At 46.1% G+C, this 21,122-nt stretch overlaps 1 protein-coding gene across 1 annotated transcript in view; it reads left to right on the top strand.

The window, feature by feature from the left end:
• The window catches only part of LOC137518761 (cytidine monophosphate-N-acetylneuraminic acid hydroxylase-like), a 285,541-nt gene that overhangs the window by 168,928 nt on the left and 95,491 nt on the right, over positions 1-21,122 (top strand). The window contains exon 9 of the mRNA XM_068236998.1: positions 3,364-3,499. Within this exon, the coding sequence (XP_068093099.1) occupies positions 3,364-3,499 (136 nt within the window). The remainder of the gene's footprint in view (positions 1-3,363; positions 3,500-21,122) is intronic.

Below are 21,122 nucleotides of genomic sequence, written 5' to 3'. Positions count from 1 at the left end.
TTTTTGATAATTGTTGTACTCTCCTATCACATATGCACTTTATATTAAGACCTTACTTCTTGAACCCGGGTTCTATCCCTGCGATAGCTCTCACATTGAGCTATCCAGGTGATTCTCTTACCTATTTATCAAGTATGCTCAATTTGAGTTATTATATACGAATATGAACTGTTATAATTAACATGAGGTGTCCATTGTGTTTTTAGATGTTTTTATTGATGGTGTTTTCTGAAGATATATAAATAAACTTTATTTGAATTGAGATACATAGGTGTGGTGCTGCATTTGGTCATAAACCTTGAGCTATTCTATACACAGTGACTTAGCACACACCTATATCAACACTGCGTGCATTAACTTTTCTTTTGCTCTAAAAGATAAGCAACAGCATAATAACCTTGAACCTTTAACCCTCCTGGCGGTTTGCTAAAAAATCGCCAGGGGGCAGCAAATCTTTTTTTAAAATTTTTTTTTTTTTTTTCATGTAGCGAGACAAAGTCTCGCTACATGATAGCCGCTGCTCAGCGGCATCCCCCCAGCCCCTCCGATCGCCGCCGGCGATCGGAGATCCGGAGATCCCGTTCAAAGAATGGGATCTCCCGGAGGGCTTCCCCCGTCGCCATGGCGACGGGGCGGGATGACGTCACCGACGTCATCGACGTCGTGACGTCAAAGGGGATTACGATCCACCCCTTAGAGCTGCCTGGCACTGATTGGCCAGGCAGCGCACGGGGTCTGGGGGGGGGGGGCGGCTGCGGCGCGACGGATAGCGGCGGATCGGCGGGCAGCGGCGGTGATCGGGCACTGCACGCAGCTAGCAAAGTGCTAGCTGCGTGCAGCAAAAAAAAATTATGCAAATCGGCCCAGCGGGGCCTGAGCGGTGCCTTCCGGCGGCTTACCCCGAGCTCAGCTCGGGCTTACCGCCAGGAGGGTTAAGTGAGCACGTCACGCCGATGGGCGCAATCGCAGCGCCAGCCCCAGAACCACCTAATGCCGATCAGTGTAAAGTCCTGGGGGCATGTTTTTCAGGAGATCATGCGTGCCGCTGCACGCGCATCTCCACTTGGAAGATGGAGCGATTGCCGCTGGGAGACTGTTAGACGGCAAAATCTATTTAGTCTGTACAGCGCTGCGATCTACGGCAGCGCTGTACTGGGGGCAGCCGTGTGACACAGCTGTCCACCTGGGTGGCAAGACGCTGTCATAGTAGGCTGGCGGGAGAAAGGAGGGATTTTTAAATAATAAAAAAAGGAGAAATGTATTGTAAAAACAATCACCTAAATATTTACAAAAAAAATAAATAAACATCCTGGGAGCGATCATTGCCCACCAACAGAGAGCTCTGTTGGTGGGCAAAAAGGGGGGGGGGGGAGGAATCACTGCAGCGAGGCCTTAAAGCTGCAGTGGCCTAATTTATAGAAAATGGCCTGGTCTTTAGGGGGGGTTTAAGCCCGTGGTCCTTAAGTAGTTAAACTTAAACTAAAACATTTCTTTGTTACAGCTGATACACATCCTGCAATACATCTGTGGTGTGTCTATTTCATATTTAATGGAAACAAACTTATTGTTAACACCCTGTGCTTTCAAATGAGCTTATCTGCCATTTCTGCCATTTCTGCCAAGGCAGTCATGTGACATGGGGATAGATCAAATTACAACTTCTGATTAGGCACAAATGAGGGGGAACTAGACAGGCTAAACTCTCTACATGCATACAGAGTGCATTTCTCTATGTTTTCCTTCCGTCCTGTGCCAGAGTTCAGGTCCACGTTAATATCTTCAGGTCCACTTTAAAAGCCAGAGGGCAGTGAAGGGGTTCTTTAGAAGCCGTACAAACATTTTAATAGCACATTATTCAAAGTAGGATAATCGCACAATAGATGGTTTAATACTAATTAGAGCAACAGCTGTAACTGTAGCTACTTGACTGGCTTGTTTATTGCATCATTGATTAGTGCATTTAAAGCCCAGTTAAAGTGAACCCGAGGTGAAAATAAACTGATGAGATAAACAATTATATGCGTAATATGTCAGCGCTGTGTAATATGTTGGCGCTTTATAAATACAATAAATAAATTAAAATAAATAAATAAATTATATTTATCCTCCTACTCCTAAAATTACTTTTTTTAAATATCCCAGGCTTTTCTTTAATATTTAAACATTTACAAAGTAGGTTGCATGTTTTACTTCCTCTAATCAGCGGCAGGCTATTCAGTTTCTCAGTGTTAGAAAAAGGTCATTAGTTCATGTATTGTATCTCTCCCTGCCCTCAGAAGTTGTATTCTACCAGGGAATCTTTTATGGCTATAATTTGCTTATCAGTGATGTTTACTATATTCCTGACAGGGTACCCAGAAGACAGAACCTGTCACTTCCATACCTAGATATTAACTCTTTCAGGCAACAAAATAAATCAAGTAAAACAGCTTGGTTATTACTGTATTTTTGGACCCCAAAAGTGGGGAAAAAGTCACTGCGTCTTATAGTCTAAATGCAGGGAGTTCCTGACTTGTGAAAGCCTGCCAATACGAACCACCTTGCACCGCAATGTCAGGGACTCCCTGTACTGTGCCCATGCAGAGGAGGACACGGGGGACAAACTGAGGACACAGGGGGACACAAAGGGGCATAGAGGAGGACACAAGAAGGACAGAAACGAACACATGGGGGACACAGGAGGACACAAGGGGACAGAGGAGGGCACAGGGAGACACAAGAGGTACAAGGGGGCATAATCCACAAGATGCCCCTTCACCATGGATGCACCAGGTTTAGTATATATTTTTTCCCCCTGCTTCTTGTCCTCTAAACCTACAGTATGTGCGTCTTATGGTCAGGAGCATCTTATAGTCTGAAAAAAATGGTAATATACTTTGTACTGTACATACACATGTTTATCTCATAATCACATTGTCACATATTGCCTCGAGTACACTTTAAGTCAAAGCACTTTAAGGCTATGCTCACACTGGAGTTGCATTGGACAATACAATCCCATTGCTAACTAGATGCAAATATATTGTAATGGGACATTAATATCAGTGTTTTAGCAGTGTTGTGTGGCGCTCATGCTGTGCAGTTCCCGGGTGGTGTGCGTGTTACAGTTACAGTGAAGCATACTTTTCAAGTATGTCGCATCACATGCACAATGCGACTTTTCCCCTCTGTTGCGATCCTCTTTTTACAGGGTACACAATGTAACACCCCAGTTTAAACCTAGCCGAATACTTTGAACATTTGGATATTCCACATACTGTATATCTGTCTCTTGAAGTTTACATTTTCTCTTTCTGGTACAGCTTGGATACAAGTAATCCGGGAAATACTCATCATGATGTGATTTCTGTTCTTTATCTGTAGAGGAATGGAAGTCAGAGTTCATTGGAACAGAGAGGAAGAAACTGCTGAATTACAAAGCTCAGCTCGTGAAGGACTTGAACCCGCGAATTTACTGCCCTTTTGCTGGCTACTTTGTAGAAGCACACCCATCAGATAAGTATGTTTAAGTAAACAACAGTTTATAACCTTCAAAGTTTAGGGAAGTAACTCAGTCTACACTTCCAGCTTTAAAACATTTTGTTGGATCAAGCAGGCTCCATTCCAGTAATACTTAAAGCCTGACTGAGACAAAATGTAGGATAGTTTTTTTTTACTTACCTGGGGCTTATTTATTTATTATTTATTTATTGTATTTATAAAGCGCCAACATATTACGCAGCGCTGGACAATAAATAGGGATACATACAATATTTAAGGGTGACATACAGCAAAATGACAATACCTGAATACAAGAAAGATCAGATCATGCAGCACAGTATGAGTACAAGGTAATGCTTAGTCACTGGATGGAGCATGGAGATTAGGCAAGTTAGGTTCACTCAGATGCCTAGCATGGGTTCACAGTAATGGAGGTGCATGATCAGGTTGGACACAAAAGGAGGAGGGCCCTGCCCAAAGGCTTACAATCTAAAGGGAGAGGTAGGGACACGAGAGGTAGGAGACCAGAGTTCAGCTGTGGGTTTAGAGCACTTGTGAGGGGTAGTAGGCCAGAGTGAAAAGGTGAGTTTTGAGGGCTTTCTTGAAGAAGTTGAAGGAGGGGGCTGCCCTAATGGGTGGAGGTAGGGAGTTCCATAGTGTTGGAGCAGCTCTTGAGAAGTCCTGGAGGCGTGCATGGGACTGGGTGATGCGGGGGGCGGTTAGGCGAAGTTCATTGGAAGAGCGGAGTGAGGGGCTAGGTGTGTACCTCTGAGTAAGATCGGAAATGTAGGTTGGACAGGTTTTGTGGACAGATTTGTAGGTCAGACACAGTATCTTGAATCCCTGGCTTTCTCCAACCGCGTGTAGTCTGTCTGCTCCCTTACTGTCCTCCTGATTCTCTCTGTTGTGTCACTGACAGCCCAGTAAAGTCCATGACTCTGTGTGGCCCCAGAGTGTTCTGTTCATGAGCAGTCCATTAAGACACACTTTAACTTATGCAGAATGCTCCCAGTAATGGGAGCGCAATGAGGTGGTGCTTCCTGCCAGGACTGTACACGAGCAGCGGTCTGTGACCCAAATGGATCACAGACCTTCCCAGAAGCACAACGAATGAGGGCCAGGAGGACAGCGAATGGAGCCCACAGTCTACAAGCAAGTAAAAATCCTTTCCTTGTTTTCGCCTCAGATTTACTTTAATGTAGCTGATTAACTGTTGGCACAGTATGCAGCATATGCCTCAACCAGGGAAAAAAATGATCTCTAATTCACAAAATAAAACACGGGCAGCCTTAGAGTGGAACATCAGGAATGAAATTTCTGTCCATGGCTGTGCTTGAGGCCTCTATAGAACATTGATAGTGTAGCTTCCTTCCCAAACCTGATCAACCCCTTTATCAGTCATACAGTTTGAATGGTCTGGAATGCAAGCTCAGCAAATGTTGGACTCCAACTGTAAGGCACTATTGGTCCAAAGTTAAAGAGGAACTCCAGTGAAAATAATGTAATAAAAAAAGTGCTTCATTTTTACCATAATTATGTATAAATGATTTAGTCAGTGTTTGCCCATTGTAAAATCTTTCCTCTCCCAGATTCACATTCTGACATTTATTACATGGTGACATTGTTACTGTGGGCATGTTATGTATCTGTTTCTAGCTGTTCTGGCTGTTAGACAGTTGTAAACAGCCATTTCCTGTGTGTGAACATTGTTACAGTTGCCAGGAGTACTGCGGTATTCAGAGCCTCTAGTGGGAGTGGTTTCAGCACAAAATCAGTCACACAGCGCCCCCTGATGGTCTGTTTGTGAAAATCATTCTATTTCTCATGTAAAAGGGGGTATCAGCTACTGATTGGGATAAAGTTCAATTCTTGGTTGGAGTTTCTCTTTAAAGATAAATTGTGACCAAGAATTGAACTTCATACCAATCAGTAGCTGATACCCCCTTTTACATGAGAAATCTATTCCTTTTCACAAACAGACCATCAGGGGTGCTGTATGACTGATATTGTGGTGAAACCCCTCCCACAAGAAACTCTGAGGACCCTGGTACTCCTGGCAGTTTCCTGTCTGTGAACCTTGTTGCATTGTGGGAAATAGCTGTTCACAGCTGTTTCCAACTGCTGAAAAAGCATGCAGCAGCTACATCACCTGCCAGCAGTAAAAAGCTTTCAAGTCCATATGGTCGCCGGGCTGTGGTAGCTCAATAATAGAACAACAGTGACTGTCCAGCTGATCAAATTTGATCTGTTCACAATGAAGCTACGACCTTATTATCTTACATGCCTTTTGTTTGGTTGTTGCAGCTGCAGTGCCGCCAGAATAATTAGGCAGACATGTAAAGGCACCAGAAAAATTATTATAGCGGCCGCTGCTAGCAGCGGTCTTCAAAATTCAGGAATCCGCCTGGAGTCCTGGACCCTGTTGGTGGTGGCGGAGAAGGCAGTCAAGCGGCCTGCGGGCAGAGGTGCTGTGTGGGGAGCGACTTAGTCTTGGGGCAGGCAGTCACACGGCGTCCAGGCAGAGATGCTGTGTGTGGGGACTGACTTAGTCTTCGGGCGGGCAGTAGCCCTCCGGGATCCATGCCTCATTCATTTTGATAAAGGTCAGGTACTGAACACTTTTGTGACTTAGGCGACTTATCTTCTCAGTGACAATGCCTCCAGCTGCGCTGAAGGTCCTTTCTGATAGGACGCTTGAGGCAGGGCAAGACAGAAGTTGGATGGCAAATTGGGACAGCTCTGGCCACAGGTCAAGCCTGCACACCCAGTAGTCCAAGGGTTCATCGCTGCTCACAGTGTCTACATCCACACTTAAGGCCAGGTAAGCGGCTACCTGCCAGTCCAGGAGTTGGTGGAGGGGGGATCCGGAAGGGCTAAGGCGAGGCGTTGGACTAAAGAATTTCCGCATGTCCGACATCACCATGAGATCGCTGTCCTTGCCTGCGTGGACATGGGAGGAGGATTACTGCCAGTGGTACCTTTATTGCATTGTGCTGTGACATCACCCTTAAACGCATTGTAAAGCATAGTTGCCAGCTTGTTCTGCAAGTGCTGCATCCTTTCTGCTTTCTGGTGAGTTGGTAACATGTCCGGCACTTTGTGCCTATACCGAGGGTCTAGTAGCGTGGCCACCCAGTACAGCTCATTCCCCTTTAATTTTTTTATACGGGGGTCCCTTAACAGGCTGGACAGCATGAGAGACGCACAAAGTTGGATACAGGCGTACTATCCATCTCCTCTTGCTCTTCCTCAGTGACGTCAGCTAAGTCCTCCTCCTCCCCCAGCCACGAACAATACCACGGGAACGTTGAGCAGCACCAGCCCCCTGCGACGCCTGCTGCGGTTATTCTTCTGCCGCCGCCCCCTCCTCCAAAGAAACACCTTCCTCATCATCCGAGTCTGACTCCTCTTCCTCACACGACTCTTTCTCCTCCTCCCCCTCTGTGCTGAGGTGCAGGTGTTGAGGAAACATCTGGTTCTGATGCGAATTGATCCCACAACGCTTCCTCCCGTAACTGTTCCTCTTCACGCTCCTCCACAGCTTAAACCTCTACTCTACGCATGGCACGCTCCAGGAAGTAAGCGTACGGGATCAAGTGGCTGATCGTGCCTTCACTGCGACTCACCAGGTTGGTCACCTCCTCAAACAGCCACATGAGCCTGCATGCATTTCGCATGAGTGATGTAACGATTGTGGAATTCTTTCCGCTGACACTGCGGAAATCCTCCACAAGCGTATAATCTGAGAGAACCCAGCAAAAGGTGCAATGCACCTGTAGAGAGGAATTCCTGCCGGCAGATGGAGCCGTGGAGTGCAGAGGAACAGATCCTCTGCACAGCCACAGATGCCAGATAGGAATTGTACGAGGGGAAGCAATGCAGGGCAAAATAGCCCTTAAAGAGAGAGAGCACAGCGACAGGGTGTATATGGGTCCACCAATCTAGACGCCATCCAGCGACGATGAACCCACAACCGTGAAGATCAGGTGGGAAAGCAATCGCAAGAGGTGGCGATTGCTAACAGCGACACAAGACTGAATAAGCACAGAGAAGGAATGTATGTATGTCCACCAATCTCGTCGCCAACCTGCGACGGTGAACACACAACAGTGGAAACCAAGTGAGAACGCAATTGCAAGAGATGCGATTGCCAATGAGAATGAGCACAGGGACAGAATGTATGTGTGTGCACCAATCTAGTCGCCAACCCGCGACGGTGAACACACAACAGCAGAAACAAAGTAGGAACGCAATCGCGAGAGAGGCGATTGCCAGAAGTGACACAAGACTGAACAAGACAGAGCACGAGAGTAGCAAAGGCACAGCAAACAACAATGAGGAGATAAGGAAAATAACAAACGCTAGCTAAACGCAAACACCGCACTCATTCGCAACAGCGAACGCGGTCTCCACACGATAAGCGCAACAGAGACAAGCACGCCACCCTAACTAACCAACGCCACACAAACACGAAATAGAGAACGCGAACGCTTGCTTAACGGTTACCCCACCGAGCCTACAGCAAGCGTTTGTATCAGACAAGACAGAGAGAAGGAGCAGCCAGCAGCAACCGCAGCTCTGGCCTACACTCCCAGACAGAGTTCAAAAGGAACCATCGCTGCTACCACTAGAGCGAGTGCGATCCAGACAGACAAACGAACAGAGACAGGAATAGGTCAGATAAGATCCAACGCTCTTTTCCGCCAGAGCGAGTGCGATCTAGGTTCAGGGACAGGACAGGAAGGATCCACTGCTCTTTTCGCCAGAGCGAGTGTGCACCAAGTAGGGAAACAGAGTTATCAGGATCCACTGCTCTTTCCGCCAGAGCAAGTGTGATCCAAGTACAGAAACAGAGCCCAGCAGGATCCACTGCTCTTTCCGCCAGAGCAAGTGTGATCCAAGTACAGAAACAGAGCTTAGCAGGATCCACTGCTCTTTCCGCCAGAGCAAGTGCAATCCAAGTATGGAAACAGAGTTTAGCAGGATCCACTGCTCTTTCCGTCAGAGCAGGTGTGATCCAGGATCTGGAACTAACGATCCACCATCGCCAACCGCTGGCGACAGTGCAATCGCAAGGACAAACAGAAGACAGAACAGGCAATACAAATAATACAACCTGACTGTACTAGAAGGATGCCTAATGCAATCCCCAGGAATACTCTAAGGTAATCTTTAGCAAACAATAGCAAGGCTGACACTCCAGGAGTGTTTCAACAGTAACAAACCATGACCAGCAAAGGATTGTGGGATCACATGGTATTTATGCTGCAAGCCTTCAAGGGAGGCGACTAGGCAATTTGCATAATCAGCATATGCAAATTCCTCAGCAGCAGAGCAGGTCTGAAGCTTGCAAAGCAAAGACAGGTCTATTATCAAGAGACCTGCATCCCACAGACTCAAGGAATGGTCAAACAGCTGTCTGCCTGTGCAGCCAGCTGAGCGGATCATTACAGTACCCCCCTACCCCCCCCCCCCCCCCCCTCTAGAGATGGCTCCCAGACGTCTCTCAAAACTGACCTTAGCAAAAAACTCTTACTGAGGACTCATGAAGGTCTGGACAGCCCGACAAGGCCCACTTTTAGAGTCAATCCTGCCGAAACCGACCTCATCGGAAGCAGAAGCCATCGAAACATGCCCATCAGTTCTACAAGTCTCAGCGTAACACCCATCAGAACTGTGAATGCCAGAGAAGCACCCATCGACACCCTCTGAGCCATGCCCGCCACCTTCCAGGGACCGTCCAAAAATACCAAACCTGCCACAATACCTATTTGAAGTGTCCCTTTCCACATAGAAACCACTGTTGATCTCATCCAGGGTACTACTAAATATTTCTCCCAGAATCTCCCAGAACACTTTGAAGCTCTGCAGAGATCCCAAGAGGGCAGAAGGATCACCAGGCTCACATGGAGAACTACCAAGAACCCCTATGGAACCAATGACAATTCCGGATTCAGGATTACCAGGACAAGTATCAAGATCAGGGCTTTCAGGGACCACTTCTGGGCATGCAAGCAGGCAGGCAATATCAGAACATGTCTCCACTGAGGAAGCATCTGAGCATGCTGGCAACTGAGACACACTTGGGCTTTCTGGGTCACAGAGCACATCGGGGTACACTAGCACAAAAGACACCTCAGGACACGTCGATGAACGGCCAACCTCAGAGTCCGTCACGACAAGATCAAAACCAAAACCGGGCAGAGAATCATCACGAGTAGTGGTCACAAGCACTGGTCTTACAAAAGAAGTCTTGGACTCAGACTTAGAAATTTCCGTGACTGTACTGGTATCCAACCAACCCTCATCATTGACTACGCATGACTGAAGCTCCCCAAGAGCAGCAAAAGTAGTCAATATAGCAGCGATGCCTACTGAAGTGGGCAACACCTCAGGTGACCCTGTGGGACAGGAGGCACCTCCTAAAAGTTCTGCACCCTTTGGGAGTAAGTCGGAGACCTCCAGAACAACAGACAAAAGCTCAGGAGCATCGTTTCCCAAGTTCTCTGACAAAGAAATCAAGGATTCTGAACTATCCATGTAACAGGGCAAAACATCAGATACATTTTGCGGACAGAGCAAATGTCCCGGGGATGGTTCTACAATCCGCTGAGACTGAATTTTATCTTCATGAACAGGAATATTTACTGGAACACACACTGACTCCCCAACTCTAATCTCACTGCACACAGAATTCTGCATAACAGTCAAACTGGACTGCAATTCCAAAATGGCAGAAAAACAGGTGAGAATGGTAGCAATACCTAGACGAGCCTCCAGGGTCACTGCAGGAGATTTTATGCAAGGCAATATTGACTCATCCAGAGTACAGGGTGGAGAGTCAGTACTATCTGCTGAGCAAGGAAGGGGCTCACAAATGTCAGTGTGAATGGACATCATGTCTTTATTCATGGTACAGGGCAGGCTCACAGAGATCCTCTTTGGACAAGGCAAAGATTCCCCAGTATCAAATTCGCAAAGCCAAAGCGCTGTCTCACTCTTAGATTTGGCTAACAATGTCGAATCCGAGGAGTCAGAACGCAAAATTTGCGAATCCAAGATCGCTTTAGGTTGTGAAACTGACGCTTCCATAGCACAAACCTCCGCAATCTGTGGGCCAGCCTGCAAGGAGTTCAGGACAGAAACACTGGAGCAACTGTCACCAGGCAACGGGCCCTTACAGGTGTGAACAGGGTGAGACAAAGATTCATCTGCAGAATAAGTTGCGAGTGCGACAACAACAGGAGAAACTTTATTAGACATATTAATTGTAACGATCGGTGTAACACGGAGAGGGTCTGATTACCGGTGAACTGCAGTATCACCGAGAATACAGAATATACCCGATTATTGGTGATCTGCAGTATCACCGATAATCAGATATATCTACTAACCTCTGGACACCTGAGATAACAAGTGAGTGTTAGGTGCAACAATAATACCTAGGGTACTGCACCTCAGGAGAAGGTACAGGGGCAGTAAGGAGTACTGCACAGAAGTATGTTCCTTCCAATGGCCTAGACTCTCCCGGGGGAGGAGCCAGGCTGAGTGAAGGAAGGACAGAGCCAAAGTGATACCAAAGAGGGGGTGTCACTAACAGGTCTGGGAACTGCCTCTAACAGTAAGGCCAGTTCTCGAGGTCGGGCAAGCCAGGTCGTTAACACACAGACAGATAAGGTACAGATTCAAGAGACAGATACGTAATCCAAAAGACGGGCAGGGTTCGGCAACGGGGTATCAGAATAACGAGGTACAGAGTCAGGAGGCAGATACAGAGTTCAGGAACGAGCAGAGTTTGGCAACAGGATATCAGAAATAGCAAGGTACAGAATCAGAGTTCAGAGGAATAGTCAGGCAGGCAAAAGGTCATAACAAATAATACAGATCAATAATTCCTAACGCTAAGGTGTGAGGTCCTTGATCGTCAACACCTTTGGAAACTATGCTAGAACATAGATACAAACAAGGTCTGAGTGCTACCACGTTGTGATCGCAATGCCAGACACTGGAAGAATGACCAGCATCCAGTATATATACATCAGCGCTCTCCAGCGCCTCCCCTAAGTGCTGGACCAATCAGGAGTGGTGGAATTGTCAGCTGACCACCTTGGTCAGCTGACCCTTTTCTGGCTGCCATATAAGCTCTGCCTCTCCGCGCGCACGCGTGTCATTCTGAATCTAGGTGGACTACTGGTTCCAGCCACACCTGCCAAGTCTCGCAATGTCTCTGCAGAGCCGTGCGCGGGGTTGGCCGCACCGCTACCAGCACAAGCGGCGGCGGTCTCCCCGCGCTGGGACAAATTGTCAGTGCCAGATCCATACGTGCTAACCGCCGCGTCAGACGCGGCGGTTTTTCCGCATTCCGCTATTGCCATCTGCAGAAACAGCCGCCTTGCTCTGAGTAGAAGCGGTGGCTTTTCCGCGTTTCTTTACATTAATATTACTTTTGATGCTGCATAGTTTAGGAACTTTCCCCAAAGCAGGATCATAGATGGAAGGTCTGAAAGAATTACTGAGAGGAAAAGATCTGTTTTTAATTGACAAGGGATCCCACATATCCTTAAAAAAACTGACACCTTCATGTTGATCACAATCTGCAGGAACATCTGGGAAACAGGCATTAGATCGCATAGATTCAAACTCCACACAAGCAGGAGCGAATCTTTCAGGATTCACACAGGAATCAACCACAGTGGTACACCCATTCATTTCAGATCGCACAATGTCTAGACTCACATGCTTTACCCCAGAAAGGCAGGAACAACCATCCGATAACGATGTCTCTTTATTGAAGTCAATTGATTGGTGTGTGTGCAATTCATCAAAAATCGTCTGCCACACACAAATCACCGGATCCACAAAACATTTGTCATACTCATCAGAGTCAATCAAAACGTACACCGAATCAAGACAAGCATACAGAATCTCTTCGCTTTTTGCGATGTAAAAATCGCAAAAAGCCTTCCAATCAAATTCAAATTCTTCCATTAAGGCCCCAATTTCCCATGAGGCAAATGGAGGCTCAAACAATTCCTGATTCCTGGATTGGGATCAGGAATATGTATAGATTTTCTTACACCTTTAAAGCGGAATATAACCCTGCATTTCAACTTTGCTCTAAAACATTATTTACAGTATATTATATGCAACCAGCATTTTTTTTTTACTAGACCAGCATTGGAAGGGTTACACAGAGTTTTAAAGTTCCTGGAGATTTCTGCAGACGAATCCGAAGCTGAAATAGATACATTTTGTTTACATAATGTTGAATGTTACATACTTTGGCTGTCCTCCAGCTCAGTCAGAGAGAGTGAGTCACATTCAACACTTAGATACATTTCTGTAAACAAAATGTATCTATTTCAGCTTCGGATTCGTCTGCAGAAATCTCCAGGAACTTTAAAACTCTGTGTAACCCTTCCAATGCTGGTCTAGTAAAAAAAAAAATGCTTTTTGCATATAATATACTGTAAATAATGTTTTAGAGCAAAGTTGAAATGCAGGGTTATATTCCGCTAAATAATTCTGCCTATCATAGGTTCCACATATGCTTTAGCCTGGGGCAACAAACCCTGAGACTGAGAAGTCTCTCTGAATTCATCACACCCAATGGTTTTACACATTTCAGACTTGACAAAAATAATTTCCTTATTTGTAGTTGCTATGGGCAACTGATTTTTTGGCTGAAAAGCCGAATCAGCAGTCTGGCCTCAAGCACCAACTCATTAGCATATGGTAAAGACTGAGAGGTGTTGCATAAATTATTCTGATCAGCATCTTGCACTGCAGGAAAAAACTCATAGAAATAGCATGGCATGGGAATTCCAAGCTTACCAGAGAACAAATGAGCAAGAAACCTGCGAGGATTATGTCTCGTGGCATACTCATCAGCCCACACAAACAGATCTCCTTGGAAAAGATTGTAAGCAATCTGAACACTCCAAGTGGAAATGTTGGTGGCCTGAAATTCAGGATTTGCCAAGAATCTGGAACATTCTGATATGAGCTCATCTCTGGTTTCAGAGTCCAGTATCTTAAACCTCTTAAAGATACAGGCCCCATATTTGACCAAATCGTACAAATCGGAAATTCCCTCTACACTGGGAATTTCGGTTTGACTGGTCATACTGTAACGATTGTGGAATTCTTTCCGTGGTCAGCGCACAGGATGCGCACTGACACTGCGGAAATCCTCCACAAGCGTATAATCTGAGAGAACCCAGCAAAAGGTGCAATGCACCTGTAGAGAGGAATTCCTGCCGGCAGATGGAGCCGTGGAGTGCAGAGGAACAAATCCTCTGCACAGCCACAGATGCCAGATAGGAATTGTACGAGGGAAAGCAATGCAGGGCAAAATAGCCCTTAAAGAGAGAGAGCACAGTGACAGGGTGTATGTGGGTCCACCAATCTAGTCGCCATCCAGCGACGATGAACCCACAACCGTGAAGATCAGGTGAGAAAGCAATCGCAAGAGATGGCGATTGCTAACAGCGACACAAGACTGAATAAGCACAGAGAAGGAATGTATGTATGTCCACCAATCTCGTTGCCAATCTGCGATGGTGAACACACAACAGTGGAAACCAAGTGAGAACGCAATCGCAAGAGATGCGATTGCCAATGAGAATGAGCACAGGGACAGAATGTATGTGTGTGCACCAATCTAGTCGCCAACCCGCGACGGTGAACACACAACAGCAGAAACAAAGTAGGAACGCAATCGCGAGAGAGGCGATTGCCAGAAGTGACACAAGACTGAGCAAGACAGAGCACGAGAGTAGCAAAGGCACAGCAAACAACAATGAGGAGATAAGGAAAATAACAAACGCTAGCTAAACGCGAACACCGCACTCATTCGCAACAGCGAACGCGTTTACGGCACGGTCTCCGCACGATAAGCGCAACAGAGACAAGCACGCCACCTTAACTAACCAACGCCACACAAACACGAAACAGAGAACACGAACGCTTGCTTAACGGTTACCCCACCGAGCCTACAGCAAGCGTTCATATCAGACAAGACAGAGAGAAGGAGCAGCCAGCAGCAACCGCAGCTCTGGCCTACACTTCCAGACAGAGTTCAAAAGGAACCACCGCTGCTACCGCTAGAGCGAGTGCGATCCAGACAGACGAACGAACAGAGACAGGAATAGATCAGATAAGATCCACCGCTCTTCCGCCAGAGCGAGTGCGATCTAGGTTCAGGGACAGGACAGGAAGGATCCGCTGCTCTTTCTGCCAGAGCGAGTGTGAACCAAGTAGGGAAACAGAGTTATCAGGATCCACTGATCTTTCCTCCAGAGCAAGTGTGATCCAAGTACAGAAACAGAGCCTAGCAGGATCCACTGCTCTTTCCGCCAGAGCAAGTGTGATCCAAGTACAGAAACAGAGCCTAGCAGGATCCACTGCTCTTTCCGCCAGAGCAAGTGTGATCCAAGTACAGAAACAGAGCTTAGCAGGATCCACTGCTCTTTCCGCCAGAGCAAGTGCGATCCAAGTACGGAAACAGAGCTTAGCAGGATCCACTGCTCTTTCCGTCAGAGCAGGTGTGATCCAGGATCTGGAACTAACGATCCACCATCGCCAACAGCTGGTGACAGTGCAATCGCAAGGACAAACAGAAGACAGAACAGGCAATACAAATAATACAACCTGACTGTACTAGAGGGATGCCTAATGCAATCCCCAGGAATACTCTAAGATAATCTTTAGCAAACAATAGCAAGGCTGACACTCCAGGAGTGTTTCAACAGTAACAAACCATGACCAGCAAAGGATTGTGGGATCACATGGTATTTATGCTGCAAGCCTTCAAGGGAGGCGACTAGGCAATTTGCATAATCAGTATATGCAAATTCCTCAGCAGCAGAGCAGGTCTGAAGCTTGCAAAGCAAAGACAGGTCTATTATCCAAAGACCTGCATCCCACAGACTCAAGGAATGGTCAAACAGCTGTCTGCCTGTGCAGCCAGTTGAGCGGATCATTACAAGTGACTAGTTGTTGGGCCAGAACATCCCCATCTCCCCAGATTGTGTCCTTCTACTGACATTGTAGAGGTACTGGGTGACGGCTTTCTCCTGTTCTAGCAGGCGAGAGAACATAAGAAGGGTCGAATTCCAGCAAGTCGGGCTATCGCAAATGAGGCGTCTCACTGGCAACTTGTTTCTCCGCTGAATCTCGGCAAAGTGTGCCATGGCCATGTAAGACCGTTTGAAATGCCCACGCAACTTCCTGGCCTGCTCCAGGATGTCATCTAAGCCTTGGTACTTTGACACAAATCTTTGAATGACTAGATTCAGCACATGTGCCATGCAGGGTACATGTGTCAGCTTTCCCAAATTCAAAGCGGAATTGAGATTGCTGCTGTTGTCACACGCCACGTTGCTGATCTCCAGCTGGTGCGGGGTCATCCACTGATCCCCCTGTTTGTTCAGAGTAGCCAGGAGAGCTGCTCCAGTGTGACTCTCCGCTTTGAGGCAAGACATGTCTAAGATGGCGTGACACCGTCGTACCTGGCATGCAGCATAGGCCCTGGGGAGCTGGGGCTGTGTAGCTGGAGAGGAGATTGCAGCACCAGTAGAGTTGAACTGCCACTCAGCCAAGGAGGAGGAGGATGATGACAGCGAAGAGGTTGTAGCAGGAGGAGAGGAGGTGGCCAGAGGCCTGTCTGCAAGCCGTGGAGTTGTCACAAGTTGGTCCAATGCACAGCCACGTACTCCCTGCTTGCCATCGGTCACCAGGTTGGCCCAATGGGCTGTGTAAGTAATGTACCTGCCCTGACCGTGCTTGGCAGACCAGGCATCCGTGGTCAGGTGGACCCTTGACCCAACGCTGTGTGCCAAAGATGACACCACTTGCCTCTCTACTTCATGGTGCAGTTTAGGTATCGCCTTTTTAGAGAAATAATTGCGGCCTGGCATCTTCCACTGCGGTGTCCCAATGGCCACAAATTTACAGAAGGCCTCAGAGTCCACCAGCTGGTATGGTAACAGCTGGCAAGCTAACAGTTCTGCCAAGCCAGCTGTCAGATGCCGGGCAAGGGGGTGACTGGCAGAAATTGGCTTCTTCCACTCAAAGATTTCCTTCACAGACACCTTACTACTGCTGTGGGCAGAGGAGCAGGAACCGCTCAAGGTCAGAGGTGGAGTGGAGGAGGGTGGCTGTGAAGGTGCAAGGAAGAAAGCGGTTGAAGATGATGCACCTGAAGGAGGAAGAGTAGAAGGAGGGTGGCTTTTCTTTTGTGTGCTGCTTTTGCTCCCTTTGCAGTTTGTGCCTTTTCTCCATGTGCCTTCGAAAGGCACTTGTCCCTACTTTGGTGTTGGCCTTTCCACGGCTCAATTTTTGGAGGCAGAGAGAACAGATGGCATTGCTCTGATCTGAGTCAGACACGTTAAAAAATTTCCAAAACCGCTGAGCCCCCCTGGGGTGATGGCACTATGGTGGCATCGGCAGCTGACGTTGAAGGGCAAGTTGGCTGGCTGTCCATAGGTGGCGATACATGGCGCCGGACACTGCCACCAGCTGTTTCTGACGATGAGCTCCCCCTGTTTCTTTCGTCTCCTCCTACTCCTCTCTGACTCCCCCTCTGAACTGTGCCCCTGTTCATCTCCTCTATTGGGAACATACATGGCATCTGTATCATCGTCCTCATCATAATCATCCTGCCCAGCTTCGCTTGCCTCAGACACTTCCAAAACTGCACCAACAGCAGATACTTCATCATCCTCCTCCTCACACATTACGTCCATAGTGTCGCCTAACTCAGACATATGAGGTGGTGTAACTTGCTTAGCGCCTTCATCTTGTAACAATAATGGTTGTGAATCAGTGATTTCCCCACCAAATAACTCCTGCGAACTGTCAAATATAGTGGATGTGGTACTTGGAGTAGCGCTGGTGGCTGCGGAAGATGAGGTGTTCTGTGTTAAATAGTCAACCACGTCCTGACACTCTTGGGAGTTGATGGGACGTTCCTTCTTCTGAGCACTGTACTTTGGTCCAGGGCCACACAAAATCACATCACCACGACCTCGCACAGACCTGCCGGGTGGCCTTCCTCTGGGTCTGCCTCTACCTCTGCCTCTACCTGTTTTGTCCGTTTTGTTCATATCAGGGGGGATGAAGTGAAATGTATGCACTGACTTGAGTAATACAATGTGCAGTCACACAGGTGCAGTTAACAGATATGCACGGAGTGGTATATCACACTGCGTACACTCACGTAGGTAGGTGGGTGCACTGAACACAACAGGTAGGTATATGCAGTGATGGGTATTACAAATGTGCACCTGTCACACACAGACAGGTACCGGACAGGCACAGTGACACTGCGTGCGCTCACATAGGTAGGTGGGTGCACTGTGAACAACAGGTAGGTATATGCAGTGATGGGTATTACAATGTGCACCTGTCACACACAGACAGGTACCGGACAGGCACAGTGACACTGCGTGCGGTCACATAGGTAGGTGAGTGCACAGTGAACAACAGGTAGGTATATGCAGTGATGGGTATTACAATGTGCACCTGTCACACACAGACAAATACCGGACTGGCACAGGGACACCGCGTGCGGTCACGTAGGTAGGTGGGTGCACAGTGAACAACAGGTAGGTATATGCAGTGATGATGTGCACCTTTCACACACACAGGTAGTCACTGAATGTGCTGGGCCTGGCAGTGGCACACACAGTAGGAATTACCAAGGCTGTCTATGCAACACAAGTGTCAGTGGGCCACACACAGAAAAAAAAAATAGATCACAAGAACAAGATTAGCTCTCAAAAGAGCTGTTGAGGGGTGCTTTTTTTTAGCAATAAGGATCAGCAAGGAGCAAGCTAACAAGCCTACAAGAGCCTAACTAAGCTTTCCCTATGAGAGTCTGCAGCAGCTTTCCCTTCTCTAATTAATGCAGGCATACGAGTGAGTGAAAAGCCTGACGCTGCCTGCCTTTTATAAGAGGGGGGCGTGGCTCCAGGAGGGAGTGTAGCCTGATTGGCTACAATGTGCCTGCTGACTGTGATGTAGAGGGTCAAAGTTGACCCTCATGATGCACTATGGGGGCAAACCGAACTTCCGGAAAAGTTTGTGGTTCTCCGCGATCGCGAACCCCGGAAGTTCACCGGGAACCATTCGCCGGCAAACCGTTCGGGCCATCTCTAGTGATATATATGTGTCTGATTTGCTAGTCATGGTCATGTGCTACAGCAATGATTTGATGACAACAAATCAGAGCTTTGCAAATCTATCAGCTGAACAAACAAATCACATGCTTCTCCATGACTTGTCCTAGACATGACCATCACTATTTATCCATATTTGGATTTGTATCTATAGTCCTATTCCTAAATAGGACTTTCCTAGAGTCCCAAAGTTTTATTTTGTGTATAAAAAAGATGGTGAGTTTAATGTTTTTTGGCACAGTCTTTTGGTGTCCCACATCATTTCAGCAGTGTCCCTATTGAAACAGCAATACGTTTTCAATTGCTTATGCCTTCTAAGTGATTTATATATTGTTGTTTTAGGACAATCAAGGCTTTCCCTTGGTAATATGTTTTTTTCCCCAAAAAATTATTTTTTTATTTTATAGGCTTTGTACAGGGAAAAATTAGACATATATGCAGAAACCAAACATTTTTTATTTTTCACCTTTCCTCATTTTTTGCCACAATTATAAAACACTTCAAAATATATTGTTTGGCTCTTCTCAGTTAAAATGACAGCACATATGCCTTCTAATAATACTAACCGGGCATGTAGCCGCTCACTATTCCCGATTTCCCGGCCCATGCGCCTGTAGTGATTGGATGCAATTGCTGCTATGGAGACTTTCTAGGGTGACAACTGGAGGGCCGTGATGTTGTACAGTATTGAGGACCCAAACTGTCAATTGCTTGTGCTACTGGTGGCAGTCATTAAAAGTGTGCACAGATAGAAGGCCAGGAATAGGTGACAAAATTGTTAATAGGCTAGGTAGCTTAATAGGCTTTGCTTAAGGAAAGAACAAAACAAAAACACTTTATTGTTTACTGTAAAACTGACACTTTAGAAAAAAAAAAACTTGTTAAACTTCTTTCAAAATGGTTGTAAGTTGGAAGTCTTCATTTACGTCGTCTTCATCTTCTTCTTCTATATCTTCTTCTTCTTCTTCTTCTATATCTTCTTCTTCTTCTTCTATATCTTCTTCTTCTTCTTCTATATCTTCTTCTTCTATATCTTCTTCTTCCTCTTCTTCTTCTATATCTTCTTCTTCTTCTTCTATATCTTCTTCTTCTATATCTTCTTCTTCTTCTTCTATATCTTCTTCTTCTATATCTTCTTCTTCTATATCTTCTTCATCTTCTTCTATATCTGCTTCATCTATATCTTCTTCTTCTTCATCTTCTTCTTCTTCATCATCTTCTTCTATATCTTCTTCTTCTATATTTTCTTCTTCTATATCTTCTTCATCTTCTTCATCTTCTATATCTTCTTCTTCTATATCTTCTTCTTCTATATCTTCTTCTTCTTCTATATCTTCTTCTTCTTCTTCTTCTTCTATATCTTCTTCTTCTTCTTCTATATCGTCTTCTTCTTCTATATCTTCTTCTTCTTCTTCTATATCGTCTTCTTCTTCTTCTTCTTCTTCTATATCTTCTTCTTCTTCTTCTATATCTTCTTCTTCTTCTATATCTTCTTCTTCTTCTTCTATATCTTCTTCTTCTTCTTCTTCATTTTCTTCTATATCTTCTTCTTCTATATCTTCTTCATCTTCTTCTATATCTTCTTCTTCTATATCTTCTTCATCTTCTTCTTCTTCTTCTTCATCTTCTTCTATGTCTTCTTCTTCAATATCTTCTTCTTCTATATCTTCTTCATCTTCTATATCTTCTTCTTCTATATCTTCTTCTATATCTTCTTCTTCTATATCTTCTTCATCTTCTTCATCTTCTTCTATATCTTCTTCTTTTATATCTTCTTCTTCTTCTTCTTCATCTTCTTCTTCTTCTTCATCTTCTTCTCTATCATTGTATTATGTGTCTTTATTTTCCTTTCTTTTGTAATATTTTTTTTTACTTCATTTGTGGAAATATTTTATTTTAATAACACCATAGTTATATTTGTGTTGATGGCATAATAGGTAGGTAGTGGCACATTGCAAGCCACAGCGCCTTTTTCTGTGTACCCTGGCGGTGGTAAAACACAGACATCAGCAGGAGGAGGAAGTAGTTGCAGGCTTGCAGCTATTTGTAGTGTGTGTTAATAGTCGGTCGTTACTCGGTAGGAGAGTGGGTGGGCAGGTGGCAGCAGATAATAGTTCTTCTTCTGTTCTCCCTGGCAGTGGTAGCAGCACACAGACAGCAGAGGCTCAATGCAGCTACAGGAGGAGGAGTAATGTGTGTCAGGCAGTGTGATGTGACTGACATAATAGGCCCTGGTTCCTAGCGGTGGTACCAGGGCCGTAAATGATCATCATGAGGTTCCAGACAGCGGTCGTGAAGCCCACATTGTTTCCAATACATAATTGGGACAGCACAGTTTTCAACCCGGACACCTCTAAAATAATTACATTTTTTTGTTTTCAATTATTGCAGCTATTGTTGAGCGTAATAGCTGGTGGCGCATGGGCAGCAGCACCTTGTAATGTGTTCCCTGGTAGTGGA

Source organism: Hyperolius riggenbachi, chromosome 5 (genome assembly GCF_040937935.1).
Source record: "Hyperolius riggenbachi isolate aHypRig1 chromosome 5, aHypRig1.pri, whole genome shotgun sequence".
NCBI lineage: Eukaryota > Metazoa > Chordata > Amphibia > Anura > Hyperoliidae > Hyperolius > Hyperolius riggenbachi.
Note: the sequence above shows the minus strand (reverse complement) of the source record. Positions and strands in the feature narration are given on the sequence as shown.